Source organism: Anabrus simplex, chromosome 1, assembly GCF_040414725.1.
Source record: "Anabrus simplex isolate iqAnaSimp1 chromosome 1, ASM4041472v1, whole genome shotgun sequence".
Taxonomy (NCBI): Eukaryota; Metazoa; Arthropoda; class Insecta; order Orthoptera; family Tettigoniidae; genus Anabrus; species Anabrus simplex.
In genome coordinates this window covers 606,469,890-606,493,876 of record NC_090265.1, presented here as the reverse complement: position 1 = coordinate 606,493,876, position 23,987 = coordinate 606,469,890, and the positions used below count along the sequence as shown (strand labels likewise).

At 37.6% G+C, this 23,987-nt stretch overlaps 1 protein-coding gene across 1 annotated transcript in view; it reads left to right on the top strand.

Moving 5' to 3' along the window:
• The window catches only part of LOC136857199 (pre-mRNA-splicing factor SYF2), a 67,979-nt gene that overhangs the window by 536 nt on the left and 43,456 nt on the right, over nt 1-23,987 (top strand). The window contains exon 2 of the mRNA XM_067135663.2: nt 10,868-11,008. Within this exon, the coding sequence (XP_066991764.1) occupies nt 10,868-11,008 (141 nt within the window). The remainder of the gene's footprint in view (nt 1-10,867; nt 11,009-23,987) is intronic.

Sequence of the window (23,987 nt, the reverse complement as noted above, 5' to 3'; positions counted from 1 at the left end):
GGGTGGGGGCATTTCAAGGCTACTGTCACTTTCTTCCCAGTCTTAACCCTTTCGTATCATGTCATCAAAAGACCTGTCTGAGTTGGTGCGACATTAAACCAATACCCATAAGCCTAATCTTTTTTTTTTTTTTTTTTTAGATTGAAAATCACTCCAGCATAAATCTCATAATTTTGACAGGTGAGTTTTATAAATCTTACATTGTATGATTTGTAGGAGAGTGGTGTGTTCATTGCCAGGCCTAAGGACTCACCGAACTGCTCAAAAAACATATTTTCTTTTATTTATCTGTGTCCGAAATCACTAAAATGTATTTACAACTACTCCATTTACGCTTTGTTTTTCCAGTATTCAACTGTTGAGATGGCACAATGGCACATTCATTGGCTTCCATCAAATCCTTCATACTACATGGCTTAGGCAGATTTCTACAGATGAGAAGGTGTCCATGATCTTGCTTTTCACCACACTCACACAAATCTTGGTCACTGTACTCCCACCTTTTCAGGTTTGTTTTACATGTCACTCCAGATCTTAATCTGTTAAGTGTCTTCCAATGTCCATATTGAAGATGATGTCCTGCAGCTGGCTTCTCTTTCACTTCCTATAATCCTACAGGCGACTTCATTCTCCAGAGTTCCTTTCGCTGAGAGTCGGCTGATTTTGTGATTGACGTTTGTAGGAAGCTCTTCCTCGATTTCAATCTTGATGAGTGGGCGTGAAGTCCAAACATTGGATGTCTTGGATCTGTTTCTTGGTTCTTTTCAATCTCTGCTGCAACTTGTCTCCCAACATGTGGAGGTGTTACTCCCATAAGTGGAAAGATCTTATTAACAGAATTTGGTCGTAAGCAGGCTGTAACAATGCAACCTGTCTCGTGGAGGGCAAACATCCACTTGGTTAGTATGAGCGGAATTCCTCCAGACTGGAGCAGCATACTCTGCAGCAGAGAAACACAGGGCAAGGGCAGATGTACGGAGGACGTTAGGCTGTGCTCCCCATGTTGTGTGTGTGTGTGAGTTTGCGAATAAGATTATTCCTACTACATACCTTCTGTTTGGTATCTATACAGTGCTTTTTATAAGTTAGGGCACGGTCCAACTTTACCCCTAGATATTTGGGTTGAACACAATGGTTTAATTCATGTCTTTTCCAGGTTATGTTAAACTTCGTTCCTTCTTCCTTGTTGCGTGGATGGAATGCACATACCTGAGTTTTCTCCGGATTAGGTTTCAGGTGATTCTCGTCATAGTAGACAGCTAGTTCTTCAAGAGCAGATGGCAGTTTTAATTCTACTTCTTCAAATGTCACTCCCTGAGCAGCAAGAGCTGTGTCATCTGCATAGATAAAAGTGTTAAGTGGCTGACCATTGGTATAGATGTTACATAATATTGGAGCCAACACACTTCCTTGGGGGAGGCCATTCTTTTGACATCTCCATCGGCTTTTCTTGTCCTTCAGAGTGACCAAAAATGTCTGTTCTGTAGCAGCCATTAAATAAAATGTATCAGTTGATAGTCTTTGGTTGTTGAATACAGCTTCCTTGTCATTCTCTTGTGATTGACTGTATCATAAGCAGCCATGAGATCAATAAAAGTAATTCCTGTTAGTTGTTACCTCTCATAACCATCCTCGATGTGCTGGGTTAAATTAAGTACGGTATCTGACCAGAACATGACTTCCCTGGTCTGAAACCTGATTGTTCCCTTATAATCTTTCTATCAGTAGAATCAGAAATACGATTCAATATCATCCTCCCTAGAATTTTAAAAAGATGAAAGAGAAGAGATATAGTGGCCTAGGTCTGAAGTTTTTGGGGTCATTTGGCTCTTTTCCTGGTTTAAGCAAGGCCACTACTTTTGCTTTGCGCCAGATCTTTGGAATCAATATTATACACGCACACTTAAACAAAGTCTAACCCCTTATGCTGGAAAGAAACCAATCCTCACTTGGTACCTCGCAGCAAACCAGCATCATGCAGAGGAACGTGTGGGAGCTTTGATGAGGTGTGTTTCTTTAAGTTTTACCTAGTATCTGTTAAGAATTTTTTGTTGCTTTGCTGACAGTTTAACACTTCATACTGCATACTGTACATAGAAGTAAATTACTGTACTGAACTGCAAACAGTAAGTGCAATCTAGCAGACATAAATGGCTGTAACATGGGAATGGAAATATTGTTTGAACTTGACATGTTCTCGAAACTTAAAGTTAAATGACAGTGAGGCCAGATGAAGTTTCCTGCAGGAAGCACACTCCTAGTTCACTCCTCTTTTCACCAATATGCGCTTAGTAGGCTTACTCACAGACCCCAAAACTGTGCATTTTCAGAACAGTTTTTAGCTTGGATGTATTAGTATTAGCCTATGTCAGAAAATGGATCATACAAAAAATTTCCTATGGCTGCTGTTAATATATTTCTTCCATTCATTTTGCAGACGATAGCAAACACTCGTAATCGAGTAGATTTGTCTTCCAGACAAGATGCCTCTTCATCTGTGCGTTCGGGGGTGACTATACAGCCTAATGCGGGAGTTACACAATTTGCCACAGTGATGACAGGTAGTCCCAGGTGGAACAGTCATGTTGTTTTTATTTCTCCTCAGCACGTCTTTTTCTTTTCTACGTTGCCTCTTGTCATTCGCTGTACGTTGGCGGTTTTCTTCAAAAGATAGTGTGCCATGATGGACTAGTGCAGTGCTCTCCCCAGAAATTTTCGTTAGCTGGGTGGCAGGAATGTGTAGCCGGGCGGGGAATACTATGTAAAAAATAAATATGATAAAATTTCAACTTATTCCCCTCAGGCCATTAACAGTAATATTAGACAAGTAAACATTAACTGCAAAAATGAACTATTTTAGTGTTATCACGAAGAAGACGTAACAGAGTAGTTTGAACTTCTAGTGTTCTACTGTTCGTTCATAATCACTTGGCTGCTGTGGAGAGCCAGACGGGTTTGTTACGTCTCGAGGAATTGAGTGCCGCATGTGATTCCATGCCAATCCAAACACCGCTCGCGCACACCGCTACATGATATCGTGAACTCCGATGTAATTCGCACAGTTATGCTGACAATAATGATTTTTCATTTAAAGAAACAGTTGTAGCTTCCGTAACTCAGGTGGCAGAACCCCGGCCTCTCACCACTGAGTTCTGTGGTTCAAATCCCGGTCACTCCATGTGAGATTTGTGCTGGACAAAGCGGAGGAGCGACAGGCTTTTCTCCGGGTACTCCGATTTTCCCTGTCATCTTTCATTTCAGCAACACTCTCCACTATGATTTAATTTCATTGTCATTCATTAATCATTGCCCCAGTGGAGTGCGACAGGCTTCGGCAGCCAGCACAATCACTATCCTCGCCGCAAGATGGGGCTTCATTCATTCCATCCCTGACCTGGTCACTGACTGGAAAACGGGTTGTAGGTTTTCAATGACTGAAATATGTATTAATATTACGTAAACCAAGCAAATTAGGGACGCGCAGCTGTGAGCTTGCATTCGGGAAATAGTGGGTTCGAACCCCACTGTCGGCAGTATTGAAGATGGTTTCTGTGGTTTCCCATTTTCACACCAGGTTGCTGGGCCTGTACCTTAATTAAGGCCACAGCCGCTTTCTTCCCACTTCTAGCATTTTCCTATCCCATCGTTGGTGCGACGTAAAGCAACTTCAAATATTATGTAACTAGCAGATATCTAGGTTATGATAGCCGGGCGGTCGGTGAAAAGGCTGGGCGCCCATTACAGTGGTCCTAAGGAGAACACTGTAGTGATCTCCAGGATGGATTTTTTTAAGGGCTCTCCCAGTTATCAACATCAGTGTTACATCTCTTCAAGTTAGCCTTGATTATATTTTTAAATCTCTTCCTCTGACCATCTACACAGTGTTTACCTACTGATAGCTCAGAGTAAAACACTTGTTTGGGAATGCGATTATTGGCCATGCGAACTACGTGCCCTGTCCATCGTAGCTGGCGTCTTAAAACCATCAATTTTATACTGGTGGTGTGTTCCTCTTCAGGAACGCTGATATTTGTACGCCTATCTTGCCAGGTTATTTGCAGTATTTTCCTCAAGCAACGCTGATGACATTGTTCCATCTTCTTAAGGTGTCGACTGTAGCACGTCCAGGATTCAGATCCGTAGAGTAAGGTTGGAACTACAACAGAATTGTACACAAGAATCTTTGTTGCGATATTGACATCATGATTGTCAAAAACTCGAGATCTTAACTTAGCAAAGGATGCTCCGGCACAGTTAATTCTGTGTTGGATTTCTGAATCTATATTTGCGCTTGATGAGAGGGTGCTGCCAAGGTATGGGAAGGTGTTTATAACTTGAAGGCTCACTCCATCAATTGTAACATTGATATCTCTTTGACCTTCCTCAGAGGCTGGCAAGCTCTTTTTGTGTCTGAGCTATGATATTCTGGCATTATCATTAGTGTACAGTAACTCAACTAATGCTGCAGAAAATGTTTGAGTTCCTGCCTTTAAACGGCTCAAATGAAAAAGTTTATCATTCATCCTGTAAGTTAGATGTATTCCTGGAGGGAGATCATCTCTGACAAGTTCCATGACAGCGGCACCATACAAGGAAAACAAAGTGGGGGCTATCACACAGCCTTGCTTAACACCGGTATTGATATGGAATGGCTCTCCAATAGAGCCGTAGCCAATGACAGCTGCCATCATATCGGTGTAGAGCAATTTCAAGATGGCAGTAAAGGCAGTGGTAAAGAAGTAGGGGACTGCAAATAATAATACAAGGACGGTTTGAAAAGTTCTCGGAATCACCACTAGATGTCAGTGCTAGAGCAACGAGGTTCCCGCGCAATAATCACACATCCTTTGTGAGTGAACACGTGGCGCGTCAGTGCTCTAGCTGTAGGAGTGTGGTAGTGACGGCTCTTTGTTGTTGTTCCTGTGTAGTGATTTGTGACAATGGAAAATATTGAGATTCGAGCAGTGATTAAATACTTTGTAAAGAGAGGTATGAAAGCAAAGGAAATTCATGCCGACTTTCAGAATACACTGGGGGACTCTGCTCCTTCATTTTCAACTGTTGCCAAGTGGACCAGTGAGTTTAAATTTGGTCGGGAGAGCTTGCATGATGATCCGCGTAGTGGACGGCCAAAAAGTGTTATGACCCCAGAATTTATCGCAAAAGTGCATAAAATGGCAATGAAGGATCGTGGACTGAAAGTGCGGGAGATTGCTGAAGCTGTAGGGATGTCTTCTGAATGGGTATATTATATTTTAACCGAAGAATTGGGTATGAAAAAATTATCCGCAAGATGGGTGCCGCGGCTCTTGACATTGGACAATAAACGCACCAGATTGGAAATGTCCGAACAAAGTCTGGCCCGTTTTCAGTGCAATCAACAAGATTTTTTGGGCCGGTTTGTGATACAGATGAAACTTGGGTCCACTACTATACCCCAGAGACAAAACAGCACTCAAAGCATTGGAAACATGCTGATTCACCACCACCAAAGAAAGCAAAGGCAGTGTGTTCGGCCGGGATAGGTCATGGCCCCAGTTTTCTGGGATGCAAAAGGCATTCTGCTGATAGATTATCTTCCTACTGGCAAAACAATTATGGGGCAATACTATGCAAACCTCCTAGACCAACTACAGGAAAAGATACATGAAACAAGGCCTGGTTTGACAAGGAAAAAGGTCATCTTTCATCAGGACAACACTCTGCCGCACACAAGTGTTATTGCCATGGCAAAAGTTCATGAACTGGGGTACGAATTGTTGCCACATCCACCTTATTCACCTGATTTGGCACCATCAGACTTTCATCTATTCCCCAAACTGAAAATTTTCCTCGGTGGACGGAGATTTTCTACAAGGAAAGAACTGACAGCCGAATTGGAGAGGTACTTTGCAGGCCTGGAGGAATCTCATTTTTGAGATGGGATCAAGGCATTGGAACATCGCTGGACCAAATGCATTAGTCTACAGGGAGACTATATTGAAAAATAAAAGCAGTTCCACCGAGGTAAGATACTTACTTCTAGTACATTCCTAGAACGTTTCAAAGCACCTACGTAGTAATATTTATGTTATGCAACTCTGATATGTTAGACCAATTATTTCCAGTCCCCTACTTCTCCGGAGCCATGCGATTGATGTTTGATAGGATGTCATCCAGATCTGAATAGAATGTTTCTTTGATGTCATCATCCGCATCTAATGTGGGAGCATATGCGCAAAGTACTGTGGCATGCTGGTCGCCATTTAATCAAAGTCTTAATGTTATGATGTGTTCATTATGTCCAGTTGGAAGCTCCTGTAGGTTTCTGAGAGGCCTATTCTTGATGGCAAGGCCTACTCCATGTATTCGGTGTTCGTTGATAGGTTTACCCTTCCAGAAGAAAGTGTATCCTGCACAGTTTTCATTCAACTGACCTTCTTCAGCAAGACTTGTCTCCTGGATTACTGCTTTGTCAATATTATATCTTCGTAACTCTCTACCCACAAGGGCTGTTCTCCTTTTGGGTCTCTCATTTGAAGGGTCATCATTAAGCATTCTTACATTCCATGTAGCAAAATATAATTTCTTTCTTGTTCGATCACATTGAGGTGATACCATTGGACACGGCTATCCAGTCGGTACTAGAAATGGCCGACTGTAATTAGGGCACCTTTTCTAGCCCCTTCCCCATGTAAGGTGAGCAGAGTGGACCCTAAATAGGACTCCTCAGTCATAGATGCAGCAACCGAATTGCTCTACAGCCACAGTCCTAAGCAAGAGGACCGATCACACATCTACCGCCTACGTGCCAAGTTATCACTAGAGGCTTCCAGACATTAATTCTGCCCCCGTCGCAACTTCCTTATCACCACAGGACTTTTGGAAGAGTGAGTTTGTTGTTGGAAGACTGCTGTGCATGAGGTTCTTTTAGATTGAGTGTGTTGCTGCACTTCAACTGCACTGTACTTGATGACTTAGGAACTGTTTTCACTGGCAAGCAGATGCAAGACGCTTGAAGGGTTCCTAGTCAGTGCAGCCTTCCTCTGCCATTCCAGCCGAGGAGAGACTTACTGTCCTTACACCTGGTCCACCGTTGAGAATTTTCTATGCCGTTGACCAAATATGGTTCATCTGCCTTTAGGGGAAGTTTTCCGCCCCGAGGGCAAGAGTGTGCCCTAGACTACGATGAATTTATGTGTTATTTCCTACACAAAGGCTTCATTAAACCTACTAAGGGGGAGCTCATCTGCCCATAGCCGTTGGTTCTCCCCTAGTTTGCCAGGTTTGGTACTGGCCGCCTGACCCTTGGCCAGACAGTCACAGATAGTACCGTCTACTGTCACATACGGTGGCAGGGTGTTCCTGACCTGACACCATAATATTGCAGAATACCACCATCATGAAAATAAGTTCCAAAACAGACTTCATGACCCTCTAAATCCCACTTAGGCCTACTTTGTGAGAAAAATCAAATGATAATATACAGAAATTGTACAGAAGTACTACTTCAAACAGACTAACGCTGCAGATACATTAGCACACAAGTTACATCTTGAGAATGAAATGACAACATTGTTTACTATGGACATCCATGTCTACAAGAGCCATTTTCTGGTTACACAAAATTGTCATTTGACCTACCCTCTTTTATTTGGATAATTTTAGCATCATTTTCGACAAATTCTTCAATTTTTTTAAAATTTTTTTTTTTAAGCTTTTCTCGACATACACAAATTTTATCCAACGTTCCAAGATGTCTTAATCTATATCGCCTCCAATTCGACTACGTATTTTCATCCTAATTTTAAATATTAGACTTCAACTTCATCAAATACTGTATCTTTTAACTGTGTTATTCTTATCCTGTGAAGCCTTGGTTTTGATAATCAGTTCCCCAGGCGTGATATATATAGTTCAAGCTTTCTGTCAAAAAGATCCATTTCAGTGTCAGACATGGATTATTTTTAAAATACAATGTGACACAATTACTTTTAGACGAATGTTTTAATCTTTCAAAGTGATTTTAGTATACGTATCTATTTTATTCAATATTTTTTGTGCTGTAATCATTATGCAACCACAGTATCAACACCTGTAAGTGTTCATCAATATGTTTTATGTAAATTGTTAGGATTCCTCAGACCAGCGTGTGTTTTAAGAGTGAACGAGGCTGCTGATGCCCAATAAATAGTGGGTGAAACATGTACCTTTAAAATTCTGGTAATTTCTATGTGTATTTGACCACACAATAGTGGAATAAGTTGTATTGAATATGTGGTATTAAAATTACTCCTTGTGTAAACTTTGTGATTATGAATTTGCTTTACGTCACACAAACGCAGATAGATCTTATGGCAATGATGGATGATGGGATGGGAGTGGGAAGGAAGTGACCTTAGCCTTAATTAAAGTACTGCCCCAGCATTTGCCTGGTTTGAAAATGGGAAACTATAGAAAACTATCTTCAGGGCTGCCGACAGTGGGGGTTCAAACACACAATCTCCCAAATGCAAGCTGCTCTACCCTACTCCCCTCTCCTCCCCTCCCTACCCCTCCCCACGTCTTCTACCCTTCCTTCTCCTCCGTCTTGCTTATGTACGTACCCTGTTCATTGATTGAAGGAGACCTACCTTCATTCGTGGCCTCTGTTAAAAGCCTAATTATCTCCCTCAAACTTGTTTCTTTCCTCATAATGCTTAATGCCCACTCACACTCCCAACATCTGGCACCCTCAATCATTTAAAAAAAAATCTCCACTGAAATATGAAGTAATATGAATATATCAACAGAAATAACATGGCATATTCTGTATATAAAAATATATTTCAAAGGAAAAAAATACTGTATACTACACAAGGATTTCATGTCAATGAAGCAAGCAAGATATTTATAAAATAATTACAATTCTGCTTAGGCATATCCTAATTATAAATTAATAGGAATAACAGGCTAGGCCTATATATAGAAATGTGTACTCACACTAAATACGTAAATACACAGATTGTGATGATGATGATGATGAGAAAACAGAAATGAAAACTACTGTTAAATGTTTAAATATCAAAAGGACTACACAATGATTCAGGACAATAAAGTAAGAAGATACTATCTATTAAAATAACTGCACTACAAATCTAAACTGCACTTAGATGTATCTTAATTATGATAGATTAAATAAAACAACAGAAATGTTGTTAAAACTTAAAGATTTTTTATTTCTGCAAGTTAATAAAAGTTACAATTGTCGTTAAAGGCTGAAAGATTGATGGTGCAAAAGGGAATTACGCTGAATACTCGAATTACACAAAACTACAAATTTCAGAATACAGTAATCAGCTGATGTAATATTATTTTTGTTTTCTCGGCCGCATACCCACCATACAGTATTTGAATACGAAGGGGAGTCCGGTGCCTTGGGGTCTACCTGAGACGTGTTCTCACACAAAACTGTCACTCCGGTGACATCAGACATTATAAGTAATGAAAATCATTTCTGGTCCATATTGAAAGTATCATTGTATTGAATAGGTGGCAAAATAAAAAATATTTTCTTGTATACACTATAGACATCAGTCATTAGGATGGAATGATAATAATTTCGTGTGGCTATTTCTAGCAGAGTGCAGCTCTTGTAAGGCAGACCCTCCGATGAGGGTGGGCGGCACATGCCATGTGTAGGTAACTACGTGTTATTGTGGTGGAGGATAGTGTTATGTGTGGTGTGTGAGTTGTAGGGATGTTGGGGACAGCACAAACACTCAGCCCCCCCCCCGAGCCATTGGAATTAACCTGTGAAGGTTAAAATCCCCGACCTGGCTAAGAATCAAACCCGGGACCCTCTGAACCGAAGGCCAGTACATTGACCATTCAGCCAATGAATCGGACATTACGATGGAATGTGAAAGCACATGAAACCCACTTAAGGGGCAAATCCAGTGCATCAGTATGGTCTCATTAGGAGGGAAAGCAGCAATAATTGTCAACAGTGCAAAGACTGTTAACTATTTCACCAGTGAAATATCACACATTGTCTTGAATTTCTTTTTTTTTTCTTTTTTTTAAAAATAAATTTGGAAGGGTAAATTTGTGATAAGTGGAACGGCTATTCGAGTTATGCAGTTTTAATTCATTTTCAACAGTTCTAAGAGCTCAGCTTTTTTTATGTTGAATATAGAATCACTGATATCATTGTACTTCTTTTTAAAAATTTAAATTATTAACGATGGCGAACACAGAATTAACTTTTGATTAATTTATTTTAAGATTATTATTTTTTTTTTTTTTTTTTTAAGTTCAAATGTCTGAATAACTTGATTAAACAAACTTTGTAAGTCATCACCTGTTCTTGCTCCTGTGTACTGAGGAAATGTTCATACAGTTTAAGATGTATTGCAGAAAACTGAAGGAAAAATATGTTATTGTCGTCTTAAATTGTTGTTCTGGAACTGGTGTGAGATTACACATTAGGGGAAAGCATTTTATTTAAAATTAATATTTAAATATCTGTTGTTGCTTAAGTGCGACCAGTATCCAGTAATCGGGAGATAGTGGGTTCAAGCCCCACTGTTGGCAGCCCTGAAGATGGTTTTCCGTGGTTTCCCATTTTCACACCAGGCAAATGCCGGGGCTGTACCTATATTAAGGCCACGGCCGCTTCCTTCCAATTCCTAGGTCTTTCCTATCGCATCGTCGCCATAAGACTTATCTGTGTCGGTGCGACATAAAGCCAAATAAAAACCTCTTGGAAGAGAATATTTCATACTAGTCAGTATCTTTTTAGTATAATTTTTTATTTCTTTGGTAGGAGTGATATGTTAATGCATTTCAATAATTATTATGTTAATGCATTTCAATAATTATTTCAAGGAGGTTTTTCTGCTTTTAGAATGAAGCTCGCCAGTTGAATCATCAAGAAGTAGTGGCAGAAGACAAACGAAATAAGCTTCCTGCCAACTGGGAAGCCCGTAAACGCAGAGCTGAGTGGATTTTGCAGGATGATGAAAGTAGGAAAGTAGCTGAAGAAAAGGTGTGTCATATAGCCTATCTCATATATGTCCAGTATTATGGAATAGTGTATTTGCTGATCTTATGCATGTTGTACACAATCAAATTTCTCTTTCAAGTCAATACTTCACAAGAAAAACAGTCAAATTTTGTCAAAGATTGTTCGACATTGCTGAAGGTTTGACAAGATTTGAAAAGATATGGTAAGGTTTGATAGCATTTTGTTTTAACTTGGAGGAAAGGCAAGCCGCAATTGTGGTTCTTCAACTAGCAGTGGGATATATTCTTTAAAAAAGAAGAGAAACACGCAGTAAACCATAATTTACATAGATAAAATATTAACATGATTATCAACACAATTTATGTATTTACTGCCATAACATCATCATTTGCTCATATGTATTGATTAAGAATTATAGCAATGCAGTGGAAATTCATATCTTATTACATGAAAACATATTATGAATCCCATAATAATAAGAAGCGAGGGTTGTCATAATTATCAAACATTGCTGATAATGCTTGCTTATAGGTTACCGTACAGAAATAAACATAAAAGCTATCCACTTTCTTGAGATATTTCTCTTGCAGTCTCCTCATACGCTGCTGTTTTATTCATTTTATTATGGTACTCTACGGAGCTGACTGAAAATACCAGGTGTATCCATAAGTCTTTTCCGGTTTCACTAAGATGTGAACAGTATGCAGTTTATGAATTTGACATACGTCAGATTGCTTGTCTGACATTAACCTACAAACACACACAAGTTGAGTCTGCCAAACACTAGCATCTGTGTTGTTCATTCAGTGATCATGTCGACGTTTGTGCCTGAAAAATAACATTTGCTGCACCCATTACTTTTCTTATTTCATTAAAAGATAAAGGCTATGGAAAGTCATAGTTTGCTGGTAGAAACATATGGTGAACACGCCATCGATTAGAACATGTTGTGAGACATGGTTTTAACAATTTAAACGTGGTGATTCCAATGTGAAATACAGTGCTCTCTGGTAGACCAAAAAAAAAAAAAAAAGTGAAGAGCAATTGCACGGTGAAACCATTAATGTACAACGCTATCGCCAACAAAATGATTAATTTAAATCATGCATTGATCAAAAGAAGACCGGAATGGGCCAGAAGACATGGCAAAGTGGGCAAAGTGATCTTTTGTTTGTGATTTTGTTACACGACAATGTGCCGTCTCGCACAGCAAAACTAGTGAAAGACACTTCGAAATCGCTAGGATGGGACATTTTCCGCACCCGCCATACTTCCCCGACCAGCCGCCATCTGACTATCACCTCTTCACATCAATGGGGTATGCGCTTGCAGAGCAGCACTTAAGCAATTTTGAGGACGTTGAAAAATGGCTTGACGAATGGTTTGCCTAAATTTAAAAAACTTCTTAGCTGTTCCGTATTGAACTGAGAATCACAAAAGTAATTTTAATATAAGGAATTCCACATTTTCAATACATAAAAAAACTGCACTTGAATTATACTAAAACATTTTTATTATTATGAAGGTACTGGTTTCGACATGTTTTCAACGTCATCATCAGCCTTTCATAAAACCAAGCAAAAGAATGAATTCATATAATGCAAACAATATACGCACACTGGTGAAATTCGTGTATATAAAATATATGAGGATTGCTACATGTTGGCAGCGTAATAGTATTATATTGTCTTGGTACATAAGTTGAGGCACTTGCTGTAAAATTGAGCTTGGTATGATAAAGCTTAATGAACACGTTAAAATCTTGATGCGTATGTCATTCATAGTGAAATGCGGCACTGAGGAATAATCTGAGCGCTGTTGGTGGCATAGTCTTCATAGCTTGAGATAGTACTAGCACGTCGAAAGGCAGGTTTCAGTGTACATGTAGGTCCTTGGATGATGTATAGGACCGAGGTTCCTCAGTTCAAGCGGAATGTGAAGCCTACAACATGAATTTGGGTCTGCTCACGGCTAAAGCTTTCCCTAAGATCCACAAGGCCAGTGCCCCCATCCACCCAATTATTAATTATAGGCCTAGCCCGGTTTATAAACTTTCTCAGTTCATTCAGAAATTCTTAAAGAACAACCAGTTTTTTCTCAAATAAATTGTAAAAAACACTGTGGTGCTGATCAAGAAATTAAGACAACTTTGAAATACAACCCCATTATTCCATCCACTCGATTGATATTACTAATATATATCCAAGGATTAATATTAAAAAAAATGAATTCCCATCATTGAAAGAAATCTAAATACACACAGTTCCATAAGCAAATTTGAGATCAAGACTTTATGAAGATCCTGAAATTAGTAGTCAATAATAACTTCTTTATCTTTGATAGCACCATATATCAACAGGATGGACTGACAATGGGGTCACCGGCTTCGGGGACACAACTAACTTCACATATGTATTTCTGTCTCCCATTTGTGCAAGATCTGGCTGCCATGCATTTCTAAGAAGACTATGGTGAGATTGTATGGAGGAGGCTGAGCTGAGATGACGGCAACGAAGGTCTTCATTTCCTAAAGCATCTCGATGACCAACTGCAGATGTCGAGGAGAAACTAATCCAATCCAGTACAGCCTAAGCGCTCAACAAGTGAGGACGTGTTGAGTAGACAGTCCTGGTAGTGAAGGAGGGAAGTGTAAGAAAGAAGTGAGGAGTTGTTAGAAGATGATTGGTGTTGAACAATACAGGGCAGTAATAGGAAGATGGCTGGGGAGAAAGAAGTGAAATTAGGAGAGAGTAGAATGGTATTGGGAATGAAGGGAGAGATGATGCGCTGATTATAGTAATGTTATGGATCGGAGGAGTTGAATTGAACCCCGGGCCGAACTCCAGCAGAAGTATGGGTTGGGAAGACGTGGAGCTAATCAAAAGAGTTGTAAAAGAGGTGGTTGAAGAGGTGTGCCCATTTGAGCAACTTAAAAATTTGATTCAAGAGCAAACGAAGGAGTTCGAGAAAATGAATGAATGGTTTTGAGAGAAGGCAGATAACACAACAGCCAAAGTGAGAAACAACACCAAAGAAGTAGCATCATTAAGGGAGAAAATAAGATTAGAAGAGGAAACGCTGAAGCTGAAATCAGAAGTAGAAATCAGTACACAACATCAGAGAAAGAAATACGTATTTATATATGGTGTGCCCGAGGAGAAGAGGGAGGACAAACTGCTTACAGTTTATAAATTTTCAGGGGAAAATGAATATTAATTTCAGTGAAGTAGACATAGACGATGTGGCGAGAATAGGGAAAGTAAAAGGAAATAGGCCGATTAAAGTGCATCTGTTTTCCATGTTGATGCCAATATAGTGGTGGGAAATGCGGGCAATATACAGTGGGGAAAAAATATGGATCAGGAGAGAGATGGGAAGTGAAGGGATCAGGAATGCCAAAATTCTTAAGAAGCATATGATTCGGGCCAGACACCAAGGTTTGGGAGCTTCTATCAGGGGACAGGAACTTGTAGTGACAAATGACTGCTGGAAAAGGATTTGGACCGTGACCAAATTACTGGACCTGGAATAGACGACACAGGAGGAAGATAACGAGATAAGTATGGGGAAGAGAGTGGTAGAAAGGCAAGTTATACACAGCAATGTTGGTGAAGACAGACAAGGTGATAAGGAAAATACCAAGGAAAATAGGAAGGTGAATGAAGATAGAGAGTGGAGCCTAGTGAAAGTGTGATCGTGAATAGTGAAAAGGGAAGAGCGGTGGACAATGGGGTGCGAATAGGAAGGTTTAGGGATACAGCTACGGGCACAGCAATTGAAGAGGAAAATCAGAGAAGTGAATGCAGTGAAGTAAGGGATGTGCAGGGTGATGTGCCCTTTACCATATTCCTGAGAAACAACTGAATGCCCGTCAGGTACGCCGTAGGATCGAGGCATGGCTAGCGGACAAGAGGTATTTGATTTCTGACATTAAGGTGATTATGAATAACATAAGGGAGTGGCATAATCAAATTAATAGATTTTAATTTACAGGTATTCAATAAGCGCGGGAACGTTATTTATCAGGTACAAAAGGAAGGTGACATTAAAGACTTTATCCGCACTTTTCACTCCGATGGCAAATTTTCGTTAATATCGCGGTTAGATGCATTTCTCTGGGACAAGACACGAGTAGGGGTTCGTGAGTTTTGTAATACTTGCTGTCGCTACCACACCCCCCGGAAAACGTTCCCAAAAAATTTTCCCTTTACAGGGTGATAATACTGTCACCGTATCGGACAAGTCAGGAAGAATGCATAGTATAGTAATATACGCTGATTTTGAGTCATATATTGATGACACGAAGCAGCATGTCCCTTCGGGATACACCTGGTATGCGATTCTTAAGAGAGAGGTGATACATAAAGACTTACAAACTCTGAACACGGTTAATGATGTAGCCGCCGCATTTGTTGAGTCTATTAGGCTGTGGACGAAAGACTGGTTGTTGTCTCCTGGTGCGACGACATCTTTTGGGTCGAATCCTTTCTTGTCAGGATTAATTGTCCTTGAAAAAGTTTTCAGTTTTTTAATGTAATCATCTTTATCTATTATAACAATAACATTGCCCTTATTGGTTTCGTGATAATCAAGTTATTGTCTGAAATCTTCTGTTTTAGAGATTTTATTTGAGTATATTGTCTTCAACTATTATTTGGATTTATAGTGTCTTTAAGTACGTTCTTTATTTTCTTTTTTAGGTCAAATTTAACTTCTTAGATATCAATATGTAAAAGAGAAATGGCTTGGTTTATTTCTGCTGAGTTATTGATTGTGTCTTTACAGTTGATTAATGGGCAATTATGTTTAGGACCTTGTTTTAATATTGATTCTTCATTTTCATTGAACTGAACATTTGAAAGATTTTTGAGTGGAGGGTGGAAGACATGATTTGATTTTGTTTCTTTATGTTCATTATTAGGGGCATTATTCTGTTTTGTTGCAAATAGTTTGGTTAGTTTATCTAATGTGTTTTGTTTTCCACAAGAACCTTGTTTATCCAGATTAAGTGGGATGGGAACTGATCCAGATTATCGAAAATCCTGATTATCCGGAAAAATCTACAAAAACAAATACAGTACATGTTATATAATCTATTAACATAAGTTGTAGAGTAATACCTTTTTTCAGTTGTTCAAAAAAAATATAAGAACACTTTTCTTACATCTACGACTCTGTTTTATGCACTAAAATAATGTGAGAGGTTTTTCTGTTTTATATTATTTTGTATATCATTTGCGTGTAGTACAATCACAGAGATGTTTTACTAACATCAGTTCTGCCGGTGTGGTTTCAGTCTGGGATTCTAAATAGGCCATCAGTTTGTCCAGTTGCATTGTTGCCTCTCCATGAGTCATTGTTTCTTCTGATGGAGCACCAGTATCATTTTCGAATTCACCATCACTCTCATCATTACCTGCCGAGGAACAAGAGGCAATAATTTATTCGTCTGTCATTATGCCGTAGCCTGAATTAGTCATTTTTCAACCAGTCATTTAAGTCCTTCGCATCTATGTCCGGGCATCCGGGAATGCGTGCAAATGTTTCAAGAAAATCAGAAGATTCCACAGAGTCCCATTCTCAATTTCAGGTGTATGCTGGGACGGTATCTTTGATAGACCATGGCCGAATTACTTCCAATTCCTGTCCTTAGCTATCTTTGGCGGAAAAGACATTCAAGAAGAGTCGACCCCATAAAAGAAATACAAGTAAAATTAAATTTTTATTATTTTTGATCCGGATAAACCGGAGATCCGGATTAATGAGGGCCGGATAAAGGAGGTTCTTGTGTACTGGCATTAGAGAATATCCTATTGTTGTCATATACTTGAAATGATTTCCATTTTAATGGTGCCATAAGATGAGACACCTACAAATGTACTTCATATAACTGGCTGTTAAGATGTGATTTCTTTTTGTGTCAAATTTTAATTTCATTCTTTAGCCAAATGCCATTAGATTTGTTTTGGATTTTTGAAATCAAGTGAGGTTTCCTAAATTTCACCTGGTTAGCTCTAAAAATGTTGCGTACTAGATAATTCTTAGACAAGTTTTTAAGTTTTTCAGGTCTTAAACTATTTGAAATATTTTGGTTTTTAGATTGAGGTAGGCATTAGCCATACTTGATGCCTGGTTGCCATTATCATTACATATTATAAAAATCATCTTTGGTCCATATTGACATACTATTAAAATATAGGATTTTTATCCACCTTATTTAATACACAATGTTGTTAACTCTAAAATTAACACATTAATAGTTTAAAGCCTAGACATTTTCTGATCCTTTGGATTATCATCAGTACATAAAAATGTCATAAAACAGTTAAAAAATAAAAACATTTGTGTAAAACGTTTCTTTTGAGAGTTATGTCCCCTCATTGGGATCTTCCTTTGTGGCTGTCATCTTGATTGCTTGCTGCCATTCTGAATGTAAAAGACCATGGTAATTTGGCATCTACATATTAGCTGGCATGTATTCCTTATGAGGAAAAATTCATGTTCTCGCAATTCGGTTTGAACCTTCCTTGCATCAGAAAATTGAGTGCGACTGTTGATGATTAGGTCTGCCACTTCGATGCCAAGTTGATTCAAGCAGTCGTAATTCTGTGCTTTCAAGTTCCCTTGTGCCATTTATATACGGTTTACAGTACACTGATTGCATTGTAACTTCCTTGTCAGTTACTTTGTGATAGTTCAAGAAATAGGACTTGGTGGATGATGGTATTTACCAATTCCGTAAAAGCTGACATACAGTGATGTATCAAGAATGTGGGAAAAATACTGTTCGTTTTTGTGCTTTCTACGTTGAACGATACTGTAATAGACGTCGCACATCTCAACAATTATTTGTGAACCTTTTCAATCACTTTTGTGAAACTGGAAGTGTAACACATAGGAAACATAAAAGAAACAAACAAGTGACTGGAGAAGAGGCTGAAATTAATGTTCTGGCTGCTGTTAATGTAGACCTGCATGTTTGTTCCCGTGCATATGTACGAGGAATTGAGTCAGGCAAGTGTATTGTGAATTCTCCACCATCATAATTTCCATCTGTATTATATCTCTCCCTCCCCTTCAAGAGTTACATGGAAATTATTTTGAGAATTGTGTTAACTTTTGTACCTGGGTTTTAAATTTAAAGATAAAAATTTCATTGTTCCGTATTGAAAGTTAAAAATTAAATAATTGAAAGAGGTTCAACCTATTCAATACATAGGAAAGAAATGTAGTGATTACATTTTATTTAATAGTAAAAATAAATGGGACCGGTTTCGACCCTAGTCCAGGTCATCGTCACCTGTAAAAACATGTAAAACAATGCATATGAAAAAGAAAAAGATTATTTAAACTCTGGATCGGTATAAGATGAAACAGTACGTAATATTAAGAATGGTAGTATGGCACACGCAATGATAGGCGAAGATTCACAATGTTTATGAATATTGGAGAACAGTCAAAAGGGTCAGTTTCCACACTCTGTCAGGCACAAAGTCACAACACTGTCAAATAATATATGAAGATCATAAATAATTTGAAGTCGCAGACGAATAGATTTGTAGAAGCAAACCGCCAGCTCCCGGTGATCAGCGCGGCACATTCAAGGTCATGCGCTGCGGTCTCGAACGCCAAAGTAGAATGGAGAATATCCTGAAGGTCCAGTATTTGTCTCGGTTGCGGGAAGTTAAGTACGTGTATATAGAAATATACAACGCAAATCAGTATAATTGAATGAGTATTTGTGCTCCTGCTAAGTTCTTGGAAAACAGTTGACTTGAAAAAACAATTGTAAAGAGAAAAAAATATAGTAAAAAGCGCAATATCGGAAAACAAATGAAAACTTATATGCACAGTGCGCTATTTTTTAAATTGAAAAAATTTTAGGTCATGATTGAAGTAGTCGAAGTTGGCGCAAGACAAGAGTTAAAATTTGAAAGAGGAGAACCGAAATGAAGGTCGATGGTTGTTTTTTTTTTTAGAAGGTAGAATAAATTAAAGGGAAATGAAGGAGGGTTAGTTTAGGGTGGGTTAGGAGGGTGGGTTGGAATTTGGAATTTTTGAGAAGAAGAATTAGGAAGTCAAAAAGGATATTGGGTTTTTCAGAAATGTCGTTCAAATTGAAATTAGGGTTGAAGTACTGGTCAAGGTGGATAAAGCAATTTTCAGTAATGTTTAAGAGGGGGCCTTTGTTAATGATTTTAAGTATATTCATGTCATTGTCAATACTGGTGAAACTATGCTTGGACTCTTGTATGTGCTGTCCTATGGCAGAGAATCTGTTGTATTTAATGGCGTTGACATGTTCAGCGTACCTGATATTGAAGTTGCGGCCAGTTTGTCCGACGTAGGAGGAATTGCAGTTGTTGCATTTGAATCTGTATACACCAGATTTAGAAAAAGCATTAGACTTATTTAGAGATTTAGAGTTGTGTAAGATATCAAGATTTCTATTGTTAGTTCTAAAAGAAATTTTCATGTTATGTTTTTTAAAAATATTAGTTATTTTATATGCATCCTGAGTGAAAGTGAAGGTGGAAAAAGCAGTTGGTTTTATTGTGTCTTTAGATTATGTGGTTTTTGGACGGTGTTTGAATTTGTTGATGATGCGGTTTATGAAGGAGTTGTTAAAGCCATTGAATTTAGCAATGTTGCGGATGGTGTTTAATTCATTATTTAAATCTTTTTTGGACATAGGGGTGTTGAAGGCACGAAAAATTAAGCTGTTATAAGTAGCACGTTTATGAGCTTGGGGGTGCGAAGAATCTTGTCTTATTGTGGTTGCTGTTTGGGTTGGTTTTCTGAAAATTTTGTAAGATAAAGAAGAAGGATGTCTAGTAATGGTTAGGTCTAGAAAATTAAGAGTTTGGTTGTGTTCTGATTCGAGGGTGAATTTAATGTTAGAGTCTAAGTTGTTGAGATGAAGAAGTGTAGAGGCTGCGTTGGTTGATTCCTCATTTAATATTACTAATGTGTCATCGACATATCTCGCCCAAAAGAGGATGTTGGAGAAAATATTATTATTATTAATTCTTGTGTTTTCTAAGAAGTCGAGGTAAATTTCAGCAAGAATGCCAGAAGCTGGTGAGCCCATAGCCAAGCCATCTTGTTGATAAATGGTGTTGTCAAAGGTAAAATAATTATTGTTGAGAACTAATTTTAAAATAGACATGAAGTCTTGAATTTCAAGTTTACTTAGGTTACTGAATTTGTTTAGGTTGTTGTTTATAATGGGGAATAATTTTGAAATTGGAATACTAGGGTACATGTTCACAATGTCAAAAGAATGGAGAGAAAGATTTGGTTGGATTTCAAAATTCTTTAATTTGTTGATTAGATCAGAAGTGTTTTTGATAGATTTGTTGGATAAAAATCGATAATTTTTTAGTAAAAATGTTTGGATGAATTTAGAAGTGTTGTATAGGGGACTGGGTCTGTAATTGATTATTGGACGGATGGGAATGTTAGTTTTGTGAATTTTAGGGAGGGCTTTGGCAGTGGGTAGTCCTGGGTTCATGTTTATTAATTTAGTTTTTTCTTGATCTGTGAGGAGAAAGGAAGCGTTTTTTAAAGTATGTTTGAGTAGGCGTTGGATTTTTGTGGTTGGGTCTTTTTTTGCTATAGAGAAAGAAGGGTCACTGAAAAAGTTTTTGGTTTTATCTAAGTAGTCAGTTTTTTCCATTATGACAGTAGTGTTGCCTTTGTCAGATTTGGTGATAATGAGATTATTGTCATTGATTTTCTTTTTAAGATCTGAAATGATTTTATTATCTTCAATTAAATTATTAATATTATTATTATTATTGTTATTATTGTTATTATTATTATTATTATTATTATTATTATTATTATTATTATTATTATTATTAAGAGAAATGTTTTTGTTATTGTTAATGAAGATTTTTTCGAGTTTCCTTTTTACTTCATATCTGATTTCATCTTGTTCATCTGTTGGCATTTTGTTAATGGCTATTTCAGATTCAATAATTAAATTGGTGGCTACATTGAAAGTGTTGAGATTGGGTCAATTGTGTTTGAGGCCCTTTGAAAGAATTGAGTTTTCAACATCACTCAGAGTTGTTTTAGATAGATTTACGATGGGAGGATGGAATTGATTCTTATACAAGAAAAAATCATTTTTAAACAACAGATTATATGAAACACATCTAGAAATTGCTAATCTTCTCCCGAGTGCACAATGGAACCTCTTCCTAACTCAAGTAGACAATAAATTATTTCATGTACTGTCAATCAAACAACAAACCCTAGAGAAAAAACTCAAAATTCTTAAGAACAACTCTTCTTCACATGAATTCCAGTTTAAGAACCGTAGCACACCCTCCAAAACTATTGAACAATTCCATCCTCCCATCGTAAATCTATCTAAAACAACTGAGTGATGTTGAAAACTCAATTCTTTCAAAGGGCCTCAAACACAATTGGCCCAATCTCAACACTTTCAATGTAGCCACCAATTTAATTATTGAATCTGAAATAGCCATTAACAAAATGCCAACAGATGAACAAGATGAAATCAGATATGAAGTAAAAAGGAAACTCGAAAAAATCTTCATTAACAATAACAAAAACATTTCTCTTAATAATAATAATAATAATAATAATAATAATAATAATAATAATAATAATAATAATAATAATAATATTATTATTAATAATTTAATTGAAGATAATAAAATCATTTCAGATCTTAAAAAGAAAATCAATGACAATAATCTCATTATCACCAAATCTGATAAAGGCAACACTACTGTCATAATGGAAAAAACTGACTACTTAGATAAAACCAAAAACTTTTTCAGTGACCCTTCTTTCTCTATAGTAAAAAAAGATCCAACCACAAAAATCCAACGCCTACTCAAACATACTTTAAAAAACGCTTCCTTTCTCCTCACAGATCAAGAAAAAACTAAATTAATAAACATGAACCCAGGACTACCCACTGCCAAAGCCCTCCCTAAAATTCACAAAACTAACATTCCCATCCGTCCAATAATCAATTACAGACCCAGTCCCCTATACAACACTTCTAAATTCATCCAAACATTTTTACTAAAAAATTATCGATTTTTATCCAACAAATCTATCAAAAACACTTCTGATCTAATCAACAAATTAAAGAATTTTGAAATCCAACCAAATCTTTCTCTCCATTCTTTTGACATTGTGAACATGTACCCTAGTATTCCAATTTCAAAATTATTCCCCATTATAAACAACAACCTAAACAAATTCAGTAACCTAAGTAAACTTGAAATTCAAGACTTCATGTCTATTTTAAAATTAGTTCTCAACAATAATTATTTTACCTTTGACAACACCATTTATCAACAAGATGGCTTGGCTATGGGCTCACCAGCTTCTGGCATTCTTGCTGAAATTTACCTCGACTTCTTAGAAAACACAAGAATTAATAATAATAATAATAATAATATTTCGTCCAACATCCTCTTTTGGGTGAGATATGTCGATGACACATTAGTAATATTAAATGAGGAATCAACCAACACAGCCTCTACACTTCTTCATCTCAACAACTTAGACTCTAACATTAAATTCACCCTCGAATCAGAACACAACCAAACTCTCAATTTTCTAGACCTAACCATTACTAGACATCCTTCTTCTTTATCTTACAAAATTTTCAGAAAACCAACCCAAACAGCAACCACAATAAGACAAGATTCTTCGCACCCCCAAGCTCATAAACGTGCTACTTATAACAGCTTAATTTTTCGTGCCTTCAACACCCCTATGTCCAAAAAAGATTTAAATAATGAATTAAACACCATCCGCAACATTGCTAAATTCAATGGCTTTAACAACTCCTTCATAAACCGCATCATCAACAAATTCAAACACCATCCAAAAACCACTTTATCTAAAGACACAATAAAACCAACTGCTTTTTCCACCTTCACTTTCACTCAGGATTCTTATAAAATAACTAATATTTTTAAAAAACATAACATGAAAATTTCTTTTAGAACTAACAATAGAAATCTTGATATCTTACACAACTCTAAATCTCTAAATAAGTCTAATGCTTTTTCTAAATCTGGTGTATACAGATTCAAATGCAACAACTGCAATTCCTCCTATGTCGGACAAACTGGCCGCAACTTCAATATCAGGTACGCTGAACATGTCAACGCCATTAAATACAACAGATTCTCTGCCATAGGACAGCACATACAAGACTCCAAGCATAGTTTCACCAGTATTGACAATGACATGAATATACTTAAAATCATTAACAAAGGCCCCCTCTTAAACATTACTGAAAATTGCTTTATCCACCTTGACCAGTACTTCAACCCAAATTTCAATTTAAACGACATTTCTGAAAAACCCAATATCCTTTTTGACTTCCTAATTCTTCTTCTCAAAAATTCCAAATTCCAAAACCCCAATTCTATTTTCCATGCGTTACAAAGTTCCCATCCACATTTTCTACCTCCAATAACCTACCCTCCTAACCCTCCCTAAACTACCCCTCCTTCATTTCCCTTTAATTTATTCTACCTTCTAAAAAAAAAAAACAACCATCGACCTTCATTTCGGTTCTCCTCTTTCAAATTTTAACTCTTGTCTTGCGCCAACTTCGACTACTTCAATCATGACCTAAAATTTTTTCAATTTAAAAAATAGCGCACTGTGCATATAAGTTTTCATTTGTTTTCCGATATTGCGCTTTTTACTATATTTTTTTCTCTTTACAATTGTTTTTTCAAGTCAACTGTTTTCCAAGAACTTAGCAGGAGCACAAATACTCATTCAATTATACTGATTTGCGTTGTATATTTCTATATACACGTACTTAACTTCCCGCAACCGAGACAAATACTGGACCTTCAGGATATTCTCCATTCTATTTTGGCGTTCGAGACCGCAGCGCATGACCTTGAATGTGCCGCGCTGATCACCGGGAGCTGGCGGTTTGCTTCTACAAATCTATTCGTCTGCGACTTCAAATTATTTATGA